Source organism: Dipodomys spectabilis, unplaced genomic scaffold, assembly GCF_019054845.1.
Source record: "Dipodomys spectabilis isolate Male_0828 unplaced genomic scaffold, ASM1905484v1 ptg000118l, whole genome shotgun sequence".
Lineage (NCBI taxonomy): Eukaryota > Metazoa > Chordata > Mammalia > Rodentia > Heteromyidae > Dipodomys > Dipodomys spectabilis.
The window spans coordinates 6,877,667-6,893,265 of record NW_024870795.1 but is presented as its reverse complement, the minus strand read 5'-3'; the positions used below and the strand labels follow the sequence as shown (position 1 = coordinate 6,893,265).

At 43.9% G+C, this 15,599-nt stretch overlaps 1 protein-coding gene across 2 annotated transcripts in view; it reads left to right on the top strand.

Annotated features, from left to right (window-relative positions):
• Nucleotides 1-15,599, top strand: part of Eya3 (EYA transcriptional coactivator and phosphatase 3) — an 84,296-nt gene that overhangs the window by 65,143 nt on the left and 3,554 nt on the right. For both annotated transcript variants that reach the window (XM_042688681.1, XM_042688680.1), the window contains 5 exons: nt 1,820-1,878; nt 4,175-4,335; nt 6,038-6,152; nt 7,651-7,772; nt 13,594-13,694. In XM_042688681.1, coding sequence (XP_042544615.1) covers nt 1,820-1,878; nt 4,175-4,335; nt 6,038-6,152; nt 7,651-7,772; nt 13,594-13,694 — 558 coding nt within the window. The remainder of the gene's footprint in view (nt 1-1,819; nt 1,879-4,174; nt 4,336-6,037; nt 6,153-7,650; nt 7,773-13,593; nt 13,695-15,599) is intronic.

Below are 15,599 nucleotides of genomic sequence, written 5' to 3'. Positions count from 1 at the left end.
CTACTCAGGAGACTAATATTTGAGGATCACAGTTCAAAGCTAGCACGAGCAGGAAAGTCTATGAGACTCTTACCTCCAATTAACCACCAGAAAACCAGATGTGGTGCTGAGGCTCAATTGGTAGAGCGCTCGCCTTGAGCTGAAGAACTCAGGGACAGTACCCAGGCCCAGAGTTCAAGCCCCACAACTGACCAAAAATAAGTCAAGATTTTAGTTAAGGGCATGGCTGAAGTGGTAGTGCACTTACAACTTAGCAAGGACAAAGTGCCAAGTTCAAACTCCACTACCATCAAACAAACAAAATAACACACAAAGCAATCCTATTTCTCTTTAAATACACTCTTATTCCCCTCAAAAGACATTTCTTCAGAAAATTTAATTAATAAGACTATATACTCCAGTGTTTTCTAAACTCTTTAATGCTTTATTCCCTCAACTTCATATGTTGATGAATTAAGATGGCTTAACTTTAATTCAACAAACATTTACTAAAATCTACTCTGCACCAGTAATTACTGCCAAATTGTATTTGTAATGATTTTTTAGACATAGTCCTCACTGAAGACTAAAAGCTCTGTGAAGAATTTCACCTGAATGTATTTACCCCTCACCCCACCCTGAGGTCAGTGGTTCTTAACTTCAGAGGGCGTAAGAGTCACCTGAGGAGCTGCTTAAAAATGGATCCTCTAAGCTGGGTGCTGGTGGCTCACGCCTATAATCCTAGCTACTGAGGAAGCTGAGATCTGAGTATCACAGTTCAAAGCCAGCCCGGGCAGGAAAGGCCATGAGACTCTTATCTCCAATTAACCACCAGAAAACCGGAAGTGGTGCTGTGGCTCAAGTAGTAGAGCACTAGCCTTGAGCTGAGGAGCTGAGAGAGTGCCCAGGCCCAGAGCTTAAGCCCCACAACCGACAAAAAAAAAAAAAAAGATCCTCTAGAACTTGACTCTCACAGAGGTTCTGATTCATGTAGTTCTGGGATTGACTCAGGAATATTCGGTCTTTATAAACTCCCTCAGAGGATTTTGATGCAAATGCCCAGTGGAGTACCCAAAGGAATACTTCCATTAGTGTTAGGCAGTGGTGGCATTTCATGTAGTGTGCCCTTGGTAGAAAAAGCTTTGGATTCAAAGCAGAAGACATAAGTTTATTGTAGTCTCTTTCTACCACTTACTAATTGTATGAGCCTAAGGAACTCACTTGACCTCCCTTTGAGGACAGGAGGAGATTGACTTAGGTAAGCTCCTCTCCATTTCTCAGTTTCAGTGCAGGCATTTCTATTTTAATCACTCTCAGTTGTTATACTATATTCTGCCAACATCTATTTCTTCTACAAAAACTAACTTTACATACTGTGTGAGGACACTAGACTAGACTAGAAGGATACAATAGAGTAAGATTTACATCCTAGTATACGACAAGAACATATCTGCAGTATAAGAGAGGTCGCTTCCCCAAGTGCTGTTTACATAAGACAAGAATTCAGAGAGGACCTCATTTTAAAAGGTTTCATGAGGGGCTGGGAAGGTGGCTCAGTGGTAGAGCGCTTGCCTTGCATGCCTGAGGCCCTGGGTTCGATTTCTCAGCACCACATAAGCAAAAAAGAAAAAAAAAAAAAAAGGTTTCATGAGGACTTTAGGGTGTGGACCAGGCTTAAAGGAAGTTGGACAACAGTGGGGTGATAGTGAATGATCCGCACACAGGAGAGACTGGAAGGTATTCCATTGTGCTGTTATTATGGCCATTTTGTAATATGTCATTTTGATGACCACAAACACTTCTTCTCCCTGGACTAAAATGGTGGTTTTTCTTTTAACAGGAGTGTGACCAGGTGCATGTGGAAGATGTGGCTTCTGATGATAATGGCCAGGATTTGAGGTGATAAACACAACAGTCTCTTGAACATCTACCTGTTATATGCAATGTACTGCCTGGGTTCAAAGGAAAGGAAAGATGAAGAAGCTCACAGCCTATTAGAGGAGGCATGACATAGGGTGTGAGGTTGATGGGGAAGAGAGAAGAAAGCGTTCTGCGGGTAATGGACAGGTGGTGCCACCACTGGAGAGGCTGTGTCTGTGGAATAGCACGTGAGTCCGGCCTCAAGAACACAGCATGGTAGAGTGAGCACACATCATTCCCAAGTAAAAGATCTGCTGATTTCTCTTTAGACAGACAGAGAAAATGTGTTTCCAACTATGTAGTTTATTATAATTCATTTGTTTATTCGTGATACGGGGCTTGAGTTCAGGGCCTCACATTTGCTCTATCATTTGAACCACACCTTTTTGTTGTTGTTGTCAGTTGTAGGGCTTTGAACTTGGGGCCTGGGTGCTGTCCCTGAGCTTGCTTCCTCACTCAGGGCTGGCGCTCTACCACTTTGATCTGTGGCTCCACTTCCAGTTTTCTGGTGGTTAACAAGATAAGAGTCTCAGGGACTTTCTGGGCTGGCTTTAAACCAGGAGCCTCAGATCTCAGCCTCTGCGTAGCTAGGATTATAGGTGTAAGCCACCAGTGTCCAGCATAAGAACACTACTTTTATGAGACTATTGGTCTTTATAGGAAAATGTCTAGTGTAAAGCAGTTTATAATGCATTCTGAACCCCTGTTTGTTTTATTTTCTCGCCTGTTTTGTGTTTGGCAATTTTGTTAAGTTGAGAATCTCACAGTATGTTGAGCTCAGACTTTATTGAATCAAGTTGTCTCTCTAGCTTTATTAATACTTAAAAACTATTAAATTGTCCCAACTAACTATATTAGTTACCTGCTGAACAACAAATTACCTCCAAAATTAGTAGCTTAAAACTATTAAAATATGTCTTATCTCAGTTTCTCTAGATCAGGAACTTTGAAAGCAGCTTAGTTAGGTAGGTCTCAGGAGTGAAGTCAAGTTGACTGGAGCTCAACTTAAATGGAGTCTAGAGGCAGGACTTGTTTCCATCCCCTCACCTGTGACTGAGCACAGGAGGCTCAGTTCATTACCAGCTGTACCTCTCATTGGGCGTGTCCTCAAGTGATAGCTCCAGAGACAGCAACAGAAGCCTACCACTGTCACTTTTGCCACATTGTGTTTATATTCTAAAGGTAGCTAATTCCAAAGAGGAACAGAATAAGAGTAGCAAACAGCTTGTGAACATATATATATATATTTTTTTTGATCGGTTGTGGCGCTTGAACTCTGGGCCTGGGCACTGTCCCTCAGCTCTTCAGCTCAAGCCTAGTGCTCTACCACTTGAGCCACAGCACCACTTCAGGCTTTTTCTGTTTATGTGGTGCTGAGGAATCGAACCTAAGGCCTCATGCATGCAAGGCAAGCACTCTACCACTGAGCTACCACCTGCCCAGCCCTTGCAGACATATTTTGAAGTAAACAGTTATTAGATACCCATAAGCCTGATAAACTAGTCAACAGATAACTGAAGAAATACATCTGTGGGCTGGGTAATGCACTGGGTAGTGCACTGCCCTGGCACTTGTGAGGCACTGGGTTCAATCCACAGTGCCAAAAACAAAAAAAAGGAGGAAAATAAGAAAAAGAAAACATGTGCCATTATCTGGCCATTATTAGCATTTGAGATTATTTTCTTCCATTACTTTATTTTAACATTTCTCCTTTTCATGAAGTTGTAACCATCAACTTTATATTCTGCCTTTTTTCACTGTACTGCTGTCTGGCATTAATGAAAAGAAATTAACCTAGGGGATTCTGGGACTTAAATTTATTTCTGCTTCCCTTCCTCCCAAGTCCTTTCTTTCTCTTTTATTTTTCTGTTTCTGTTTCATTCCTTAGTGCTAGTGGCTGAACCCAGGGTTTCATGAGTGCTAGGCAGATCTACCCCACATGCCCCTTTCTTTCTTTGATGGAAGTAATAGGGGTGAAATAAGAGGACTAATTAGAGAAAACTCTGACATACAAAGATTAGGTAGAAGACTCTTAAAACCATTCACCTTGTTTATCAAATACAAGGATCAGGACTAAGAGAATCTCAGGAACATTCAATAAAAACTTCATGAGGGCTGGGAATGTGGCTTAGTGGTAGAGTGCTAGTCTTGAGCAAACGAAAGCTAAGGACGATAAGAAAGCTAAGGACGATAAGGACGGGCCCTGAGTTCAAGCCCCAGGACAGACAAACAAAAACCCTCATGATTTTAATTTCCTTATCTCCTCTCTCCCCAGCAACTATAGTTTCTCCACAGATGGTTTCAGTGGCTCAGGAGGCAGTGGTAGCCATGGTTCCTCTGTGGGTGTTCAGGGAGGTGTGGACTGGATGAGGAAACTGGCTTTCCGCTACCGAAAAGTGAGAGAAATCTATGATAAGCATAAAAGCAACGTGGGTGGTAAGTGCCACAGGACCAGTGGAATTCTCTGTTGTCTTCCTAATTTCTTGCTTGTTTCCCAGTGCATCTGTAGATTCCTGCCAGCAGCTGCATGTGGAATTATGCATAGTAACATATTAACTCTATTTAAAAAAAAAAAAAAAGCCGGGCGCTGGTAGCTCACACCTATAATCCTAGCTACCCAGGAGCCTGAGATCTGAGGATCACCGTTCAAAGCCAGCCCGGGCAAGAAAATCCAGGAGACTATTATCTCCAGTTAACCACTCAGAAAACCAGAAGTGGCACTGTGGCTCAAGTGGTAGAGTGCTAGTCTTGAGCTGAAGAGCTCAGGGACAGCACCCAAGCCCAGAGATCAAGTCCCATGACCGACAGGGGGCGGGGACTGGGGGGTGGGGTGGGAGACAGAGCTGGGAAGGTGGCTTAGTGGTAGAGTGCTTGCCTAGCATGCATGAAGCCCTGGGTTTGATTCCTCAGTACCACATAAACAGAAAAGGCCAGAAGTGGTGCTGTGGCTCATACGGTAGGGTGATAGCCTTGAGTGAAAGAAGCTCAGTGATCGTGCCCAAGCCCTGAGTCAAGCCCAAGGACTGGCCAAAAAAAAACACATAGGGACCTGATCAAAACCCTTCTGGGAAAAAGTTCTGCACTTTTGGTAGACAGTAGAACAGAGTAGTGGGAGCTCTACATTACCCATTGCTCTTAGCATGACTTTGGAAAGCTTTCGTGCTCTATTGGGACAAATGCCGTTTTTCTTTTCTTTTTTCTTTTTTGGTGCAGTTACCCAGGCTAGAACCCGTGGCCTTTGTTTTTTGCTCACAACTGGCACTCTGCCACTATAGCCATGCCTTTACTTGGAGATAAGAGTCTAGAGGAGGAAGCTGAGCTATGGCTTCAGTGGTTGAACTCTAGCCTTGAGCAAGAGCAAAACAAACTAAGGGACAGCACCCAGCCCGACGTTAAAGCTCCAAGACTAGCACCAAAATGAAAACAAGAGGATTTGTCTCTCCATGATTCTCAGATCTCAGCCACCTGAGTAGCTAGGATTATAAGAGGAAGCCTTGACCCCTGTGACATATTCTTTTTTTGGTCAGTTGTGGGCTTTGAACTTAAGGCCTCAGCGCTGTCCCTGAGCTCTTTTGCTCAAGGCTAGCTAGCACTCTACCACTTGGAGCCATAGCTCCACTTGCAGTTTTCTGGTGGTTACTTGGAAATAGAGCCTCATGAACTTTCCTGCCCAGGCTGGCTTTGAACCTCAATCTTCAGATCTCTGCCTCCTGAGTAGCTAGGATTATAGGAGTGAGCCACCAGTGGCCAGCTTCTTTAGAAAGAGATTACCAGCTCAGAAGTCTCCAGCTGTAACCCACATTTCTTCCTGTGGATTTCTAAGGTGGTGCTGCTCAAGTGTGGTCCAGCAGTATGCAAACAACACTTGCTGGTGGGGAAAGGAGGAGCTTCGACCAGTCACATTACATGGTATACACTAGCTCATCTCCTTGTTACCATGTTATTACCATGCCTCTACACAACATTTTTGGTGAAGAAAATCAAAATGACATTAGAGTAACACTACTCAAAGGTTTCCCCAGGAAGAGGAATTAACTCAGGGACTAAGGTTATTAATAAATTGAATTTGTAAATTGCTTCCTAGATATCAGCAAGTATAATGTTGCCAAATGATACATGTCTGCTTTTAATCCCAAAGGCCTCCTCAGTCCCCAGAGAAAGGAAGCCCTGCAGAGATTAAGAGCAGAAATTGAAGTTTTGACCGATTCCTGGTTAGGAACTGCACTAAAATCCTTGCTTCTCATTCAGTCCAGGTATGGCAGTGGTTCTGTGGACTCTCATCCTCTCAGACACACTCTTTCCTGTCCTAGTCCAGGCTAGGCTCGTTGGCTGCACAGTAAGGTTTGAGAGTAAAGGTATGAGGTATTTAAGTGATTCATGGCATATATAGATTAGGTCATGTTAACAGCACACCTTAGAGTTTTAAGACAATATTTACTAATTTGAGCCCCTCTTTCTCTCCTCTTTTTACTCTCAAACTAAACTTAATAACCCATAATCTCTAGCCCAGGAGATAGAGAATCAAAGAAAAAGTGAGCAATGTAAGTACAGAAAGCTCTAAGAATGTAACTAGAACAGTCAGGAAGGCAAAAATCAAAAGAAAAGGAGTAGGAAGTTAAAGGGGAAAATGGTAAGTTAGGCGCCAGTAACTCACACCTAATCCTAGCTACTCAGGAGGCTGAGATCTGAGGATTGCAGTTCAAGGCCAGTCTGGGCAGGAAAGTCCATGAGATTCTTACCTCCAATAAACCACCAGAAAACCAGATGTGCCCCTGTGGCTCAAGTGGTCGAGCACTAGCCTTGAGCTAAAGAGCTAAGGGACAGCGCCCAAGCCTAGAATTCAAGCCCCACGACTCTCCTTAAGATGCATTGTATGCATAAATAGACATATGCAATTAATTGGTGCTAGTTTTTATTTTAAAAAGATTAGGAGAGTTCAGCTTGACTCTTAGGCTAGAAAATAAATGCAGCCATATTTGTAATTGCTTCCTCCCCCAAAGCATGAATTCCATGTCTACAATCTGATCAGAAATGAAACTGAAGCTGGGTACCAGTGCTCACGCCTGTAATCCTAGCTACTCAGGAGCCTGAGATCTGAGGATTGAGGTTCAAAGATAGCTAGGGCAGCGAAGTCCATGAGACTCTTATCTCCAATAGCCACCAGAAAACTGGAAGTGGCACTGTGGCTCAAGTGGTAGAGCACTGGCCTTGACTGAAGAGCTGAGTGACAGCGCCCGCCCAGAGTTCAAGCCCCATGACTGACCAAAAAAAAAGAAAGAAAGAAAACTGACACTGAAGGTAGATACCTTGTACAGCAAAGGACTTGGACAATTAGTGAATCTTATAGAATGATTGTTATTATGTGAAGAACCCAAAGAAACTAAATTAAATCTCAGCTAAAGACTGAATTGCATTTCCATTAACTAGAATATTATTCCCAGTAATAAAGAACTCTCCATTTTTTGTTTTCTAAAGTATGGTATCGGTGACAACTTATTTGCTAATAAGCTGCATAGTCAGAAGGAAGTAAGGCATGAATTTAAGTGCTTGTTCTCTGTCCACAGAGCAGGATATCTGCCCTGGTATAGAAAACAAAACTCAGTAGTAAAAGTAATAACTGAACATTGGGACTGAACAACAATACCAGGTTCTTTGTGCTTAATTTTAGTAATTAGATCCCAAGAGTGGGCCAATTTGATTTCTATCTCTTAGGTTGATTCAGTTTCACATTTTTTTTCCCTTTCCTTCTAGGAAGAACTGTGTGAACGTTCTTATCACTACCACCCAGCTAGTTCCAGCCCTGGCCAAAGTTCTCCTGTATGGGCTAGGAGAAATATTTCCTATTGAAAACATCTATAGTGCTACCAAAATTGGTATGGGTTCTTTATTTTTCTTCTCCTCCTCCCTCCTCGTCTCTCTTCCTTCCCTTCCTTCCCTCCCCCTTTTTTTGGGTCCGGTCATGGGGCCTGAACTCTGGGTCTGGGCGCTGTCCCTCAGCTCTTCAGCTCAAGGCTAGCGCTCTACCACTTGAGCCACAGCGCCACTTCCGGCTTTTTTCTTTTTTTGCTTATGTGGTGCTGAGGAATCGAACCCAGGGCCTCAGGCATGCAAGGCAACTGCTCTACCACTGAGCCACCTTCCCAGCCACCCCCCTCCTATTTTTTTTTGTTGGTAGTAGGGGTTGAACTCTGGGTCTGGGTCTGGGTCTGGGTCTGGGTGTTGGCCCTGAGCTGGTCTGGGTCTGGGTGTTGGCCCTGAGCTCTTTTTACTCAAGGCTAATGCTGTACCACTTTGAGCCACAAGGGCACTTCCAGTTTTCTGGTGGTTAACTGGAGATAAGGATCACATGGACTTACCTGCCTGTGCTGGCTTTGAACCCCAATCCTCAGATCTCAGCCTCCTGAGTACTTAATATTGTAGGTGTGAGCCACTGGCACCTGGCTCCAAAATCACTCCACTCCTCATCACTATTACAGTGAAACTCTAGTCAGACATGTGTCCTTGCCAGCTTTGCTGTTACACAGTTCATTGCTATACCATTTGCCAACATGATATTTCTGATGAAAGAGCTAGAAGAACCTACTTCTAGCTTAAACATCTATTTTTGACTTGTTTGTAGTTTTTTCTTTTCTCAGAGAGTTTGTAGTGTGATAGCACTATACACCTACAAGCCCAGCACTTGGGAGGCAGAGGCAGGAAGATCTCAAGTTCAAGGCGTATCAGTCTGGGCTATATAGCTTAGGCCAATCTGAGCTATGTAGCATGACCATGTCCTTTTTTTTTTTTTACTTACCTATACCTGTTAGGATGGCTAATATTTAAGATAATAAACTTTAAAATAACAGAAAATGCTGGGCACTGGTGGCTCACACCAGTAATCCTAGCTACTCAGGAGGCTGAGATATGAGGATCACGGTTCAAAGCCAGCCCTGGCAGGAAAGTCCTTCAAACACTTATCTCCAATAAAAACCACTAGAAAACCGGAAGTGGCGCTGTGGCTCAAGTGGTAGAGCTCTCGCCTTGAGCTGAAAAGCTCAGGGACAGTGCCCAAGCCCAGAGTTCAAGCCCCACAACCGACCAAAAAAAATTAAAGAAAGAAAATTAAGTCAAGTGGTAGAGCGCTCACCTTGAACTGAGCTGAAGAGCACAAGGACAGCACCCAAGCCCAGAGTTGTAGCCCCATATCTGACCAAAAAAAAGAAAAGAAAAGAGTAGACCAGCATATAACCCAGCAGTCCCACTTCTGGGTGCATATCCAGAAGAATTGGTTTCCAAATTCTTGAGTCATATCCTGCTACTCAGAACAGAGTCTCAAAGAGGTAATTACACATCCATGCTCACAGCAGCCTTACTCACAATAGCCAAGAGATGGGAGAAGCCCAAGTGTGTGTCACTAGATGAATATGGGATCCATACAGGGAACTCTGCCTACAAAAAGGAAAGAAATCCTCTCACTTGCTACCACACAGATGAACCCTGAACCTTATACCAAGCTAAATGAGACAGCGCCAAAAAAATAAGATCATATGACGCTACTTATGAAAGGTCCCTGGAGTGGTGAAATATATAGAAACAGAAGTAGAATGGTGGTTACCAGGAAGTGGGACAGAGTTATTAGGTATAGGATTTCAATTTCCCAAGAAGAAAAAGTTCTGGAGGTCTATTTTGTAACCATTTCCACAAAAAGTATAAGAGGCCAGAGCAAGAATATGTAAGGAGAGTATAACAGTAAGAATTAGGGTTAGAGAGGCTAAAGGAGGTGGTGGGAGACCCTGGGGGCCTCACAGAATGAAACACTTTCGTAAGGTTTTGATTGGAAGATCGCATGATCTGATCCAAACCTTCAGTGGATCAGTTTCACGGCGTGTGCTATCTTGAGGACAGTTAGGAGGCGTTGTAATACTTTAGCTGGGGGAACTATGAAGGCAGAGCTGACAAGAGATACCTTTACAGAAGCTATGGCCCAGGCAGGAGGTAGGATACAGCCTTGACAAAATCCTGACTTGGAACCTACCTTCAGGCAGTGGTCCAGGACAGGTGCCTTCTCCAGTGGAAGGGAAGCAGAAGTGTACATTCCAGATATTAGGAAAAGCAAAATTTGAATTCTCAAAATAAAACACAGGAGTGTCTATAATTTTCAATATCTTTGTATAAGACATAGAAGATATTTTTTTTAAAAAAAGAACAGTCATTGGGTTTGGTAAACTGCCTTGTCCTCCTGAGAAAGGAGTGCTTATAGTGACAGTTGACAACTGATAACTGTTGATACTCTCTCGGCCTCTTCATACTCACAGAAGAGATGCTCCAAAGCGTGTTTCATCCTTGATGAGTGCATGCCAGGATAATGAAAATGTGTCTGTGTCCTTGTCCCTGACTATGACATGTTCCTTTGCTGGGTCTTAGGAGAAAGTATGAAACCAACTCACAAGTTCTTTTCTGTAGACAATTCCTACTGGAATGTGGGTCTGGCAGAGGTTGAGAGGTTGAATTTGACAAAGAACATAATAAGTCACTATTAGCTGAGTTACTTAATGTTTGAACTAAATTAGGTTTCATTTGTGAGACTGATGTGAATTTACCCAGCAATAGCAATTAAATGTGCCAGAGAAATGCAATGCCTGACTGCCATTGCAAATACCAGCACTGAAGCACCTGTGTGCTCCAAGTCCAGCCTTTTATTTATTTATTTCTTACTTATTTATTTTTCCAGTCCTGGGCTTGAACTCAGGACCTGGGTGCTGTCCCTGAGCTTCTTTTTTTTTTCTTTTTTTGTGGGGGGGTCTGGTCGTGGGGCCTGAACTCAGGGCCTGGGCGCTGTCCCTCTGCTCTTCAGCTCAAGGCTAGCGCTCTACCCCTTGAGCTACAGTGCCACTTCCGGCTTTTTTCTTTTTGCTTATGTGGTGCTGAAGAATTGAACCCAGGGCCTCATGCATGCAAGGCAAGCGCTCTACCACTGAGCCACCTTCCCAGCCCTCCCTGAGCTTCTTTTGCTCAAAGCTAGCTCTCTAGCACTTGCGCCACAGTGCCACTTGTGGCTTTTTTTCTGTTTATGTAGTACCAAGGAATCGAACCCAGGGCTTCATGCATGCTAGGCAAACACTCTACCACTAAACCACATTCCCAGCACGAGCCTTTTATTTAAAAGGACCAGAATGACTTTCACTCATGTGGTCAATCACTACTAAATAACCCATGCTGCTGATCACATATATGGCATATATATGCACACCGGAGGGAAACCAGGAGGACCACAGAACTAGAGGGAATCAGGGAAAAACATACAACAGCGGGACCCATCAGCTGCACTGGACATTGATCAAAATGAACCAAGCAACTCAATGGCAGCGATGGGATGGAGGGAACCAGTGGGAAAGAGGGAAGAGCTGACGCTGCAAAACAAAAGAAATGTACATATCACCCAATGTGGAAGAAATACTGTATTGCAAAGCTCATAGAACTCAAATGTTATAGACCACGATAGACAATTTGCCCCATGAAAGTTAGAATGTGTTTGTGACTAAGCATCACTATCCCACAATACTATGAAATTTGGGAAATTATGTAATCAGTTAATCACAATAAAGAATTTGAAAAAAAATAAAAAATGATTGGACCAGAATGGATAGTGTCTGGTCCAGGAGACAGTCACGGGGCCCATGAGCTAGGATGTAGGAGAGGTAGAGCTATTCAGATATGTTTAGAGATGAATGTTAAGATGGAGGTGCTTGTCAGTTACGGTCTGTCTTTGTACATGGTAAGTACCACTACCTTCCACCAGATGGCAGTCAGGCATCTTGAGAAAAGCGCCCTGCTGCTAAGTCATTGGATCTGGCAAGAAGAGAAGGTTAAAATAGCCGGAAGAAGAGGAACTAAATTAGGAATCTGCCTAACTGAAGACATAGGGAAATAAATACCAAAATGGTAGCTCAGGAACAATTCCCAGGCCCTGAGTTCAAGCTCCAGGACTGACCAAAAAAAAAAAAAAAAACTGGTTCACACCTGTTATCCTAGCTACTCAGGAGGCTGAGATCTGAGGAAAACATTCAAAGCCAGCCCAGGCAGGAAAGTCTGTAAGACTCTTATCTCCAATTAACCACTAGCAAACCGTAAGTGGAGCTGTGGCTCAAGTAGTACAGTGCTAGCTTTGAGCAGAAAAGCTCAGAAACAGCACCGAGCCCCTGATCAGATTCAAGCCCCTTGACTCACCAGAACAAAAATGGAAATGGTGAAGAAATAGCAAGGATACAATTTCCTTTTATTTATGCAAATAATAGCTCTTTCCTACAGAGATATGCTCTGAGCATGTTTTAGATACTTGAATTTGATACCCTGGCATATTTCTCAGAACTGTGATGGACTTATATCATTCATTTCCCAAAGCCAGTTTTAATGCTGCAATCTCTCAGTTCAGTAAATGTGGTCAGATTTTTTTTGCTTGTGCTCTGGAGTTCCCCCTACCACTCTCTATAGCTCCACCAAGAAAAAAATATACAAGGCTTGTGCCCAAAACCATTGCTAGAAAATCATGAGTTATAAATATGGCTTTTTTCCATATTTTCTTTTTTTTTTGTCAGTTCTGAGGCTTGAACTTAAGGTCTGGGCGCTGTCCCTGAGCTGCTTATGCTTAAGGCTAGCACTCTACCACATGAACCACAATGCCACTTCCAGCTTTTTATGTGTATGTAGTACTGAGGAATTGAACCCAGGGCTTCATGCACACTAGGCAAGCACTCTACCACTAAGCCACGTTCTCAGCCCTCCATATTTTATTTCTAATAAGAAACTGGGGCCCTATGCTTCCACTTCTTCCCATTTTAAAACATTTCACCATCAAGGGCTGGGAAGAAAAAGCCAGAAGTGGCACTGTAGCTGAAGCGCTAGAGCACTAGCCTTGAGCCGAAGAGCTGAGGGACAGAGCCCAGGCCCAGAGTTCAGGCCCCATGACCGACAAAACAAAAAACAAAAAAATTTCCCGTGAAAACCATTCTTCATAGCACAATGGTCAGGTCAAATCTCGCTGCTGGCTTGCTTGTGACCTAAGGCAAGCCACTAAACCTATGCAGTCCACTGTCCTCTGTAAAGAGGGGAATGGTATCTGTCTCATGAATTATTTTGAGAATTAAGTGAGGGAGTAAATAAGAAAATGCTCTGGATGCGCAGGAAGAGGGAGGTGCCATTGACTGCTCACACAGCCTCGGCCCCATGGCCTCCCATTTTGAAATTCCCTCACACCATTTGGAGACTTCACCTGGACTGAAGGTTAAAATAAATTATCATAGTGGCTAGGAATGTGTCTTACTGGTAGAGTGCTTGCCTAGCATGCCTGAAGCCTTAGTTTCGATTCCTCAGTACCACATACACAGAAAAAGCCGGAAGTGGAGCTGTGGCTCAAGTGGTAGAGCGCTAGCCTTGAGCAAAAGCAGCTCAGAGACAGTGCCCAGGTCTTGAGTTCCAGCCCCAGGACTGGCAAAGTAAAAAATAAAAACAGTCATAATGGCACACATTCGCTTGCTCTGCCCAAGCCTATTAGCTCCAATGGGATCTCTGACTCCTGCCCAGAACTCCCTACCAGACTGCGCGGTCTGCCACTTGTTTCCGTCCAAGCACAGGTAGATGAATTCAGCAGCAGTCTGCATCTTTGGTGTTGAAAAACAGTAGGGAAGAAACTGCTAATAACAAATTTCTTCTCCTCAGGTAAAGAGAGCTGCTTTGAGAGAATTGTGTCACGATTTGGAAAGAAAGTCACATATGTAGTGATTGGAGATGGACGAGATGAAGAAATTGCAGCCAAACAGGTAACCGTGGTGAAGAAAAGAGTGTGTGCGCTGTGAGCAATTCAAAAAACAGTAAAACAAAATGGTAAAACTCAGTTTGTTGTACAACTCAGATGTTTGGGCAACTGTAGTGTTTTCTTTCCTTCACTTCCTTCTCCCATTCTTTCATTTTTTTTCTTTCTTCTTTTTTTTTTTTTTGTGCAGTCCTATGGCTTCAATTCACCGTTCCCTAGGTTTTGTGCTCAAAACTAGCATTCTGCACTTTGAGCCACAGCTCCACTTCCAGGCTTCCAGCATTTTTGGTAGCTAATTGAAGATAAGGTTCTTATGTGCTTTCCTGCGCAGGCTGGCTTCAAACTGCGATCCTCAGATCATGGTTTCTGGGTAGCTAGGATTACAAGCATGAGCCTGGGTCCCATTTTTTGCTTTTTGTTTTTGTCAGTCATAGGGCTTGAACTCAAGACCTGGGCACTATCCCTAAGCTTTTGCTCAAGGTTAGTGCTCTACCACTTTGAGCTACAGCACCACTTAAAATTTTCTGGTGGTTAATTGGAGATAAGAGTCTCATGGACTTTCCTGCCCTGACTCACTGAACTGCAGTCCTCAGATTTCAGCCTCCTGAACAGTTAAGATTATAGACATGAGCCACCAATGCCCAGCTCTGTTTTTCTTTAAGGAATGAGAAAGGTAATTTTCCCCTCAGATGGAGCTTTCCCAGTACAAGGTTAGCTCCTCCCCTAGCCCCTCCTTCCTGCCACTCAGGAATCTTCAAAGCATTCCTCCTAGTTACATGGATTCCATCATTAATCCTGATGTGGGCTCCACCATTGCCTTTATTCAAGGTGACCATCAAGAGCATGAGGCTTGATTACGGAAAGGAATCATTCTTTTCTGGGCTTCAGACTAGAAGTGGTAATGGGGAGGATATCAATGGAGAGTTATTTTTTTGTTTGTTTTGGCTTTGGTTTTGGTTTTGGTTGGTCATGGGGCCTGAACTCGGCCTGGGTGCTGTCCCTCTAGCGCTCTACCACTTCAGCCACAGCGCCATTTCTGGCTTTTTTCTGCTTATGTGGTGCTGAGGAATTGAACCCAGGGCCTCATGCATGCAAGGCAAGACTCTACCATTGAGCCACCATCCCAGCCCAGAGAGTTGTTTTTGTAATGAAAATCCTTCCTACTGGTAACCCCATCACTATACAGGTCCCAGCTGGACACTGGTGGCTCATGCCTGTAATCCTTGCTACTCAGGAGGCTGAGATGTGAGGATCATGGTTCAAAGCCAGCCCAGGCAGGAAAGCCCGGGAGACTCTTACCTCCAATTAACCACCAGAAAACCGGAAGTGGCACTATGGCTCAAATGGAAGAGCACTCGCCATGAGCTGAAGAGTTGAGGGACAGCGCCCAGGCCCAGAGTTCAAGCCCCATGACAAACCAAAACAAAAACGGGTCCCAGCTCCAGGTCATTCCTTCTGAATGCAGGAAAGGAAACAGATGATGGAAGTCTTTGGCTGGAATCTAAAGTCAGGCAGGTTCATTTAGGTGCAGTGGCTGTGCATGTCTGCCATGCCTGCTACTCTGGAGGCAGAGAAGAGGATCACTTGAGCTTAGAAGTTTGGGGTCAACCTGAGCAACATAAAGAGACCCTATTTTTAAAAAAGTAAAATAAAATCAGACAAGTTCAAAGCCCATGCATTTACTAGCTGTGTGGCTTTAGACAATTTACTTGTCCTCTTTGAATTCCTTCATCTGTAGCTAGATCTGTATAGAGTTCTGTGTGTGCCACCCCAGTTGATTTATTTTGCCAGTCCTGGGGCTTGAACTCTGGGCCTGGGCGCTGTCCATCAACTCTTCAGCTCAAGGCGAGCGCTCTACCACTGGAGCCACAGTGCCACTTCCAGTTTTCTGGTGATTTATTGGAGATTTAAT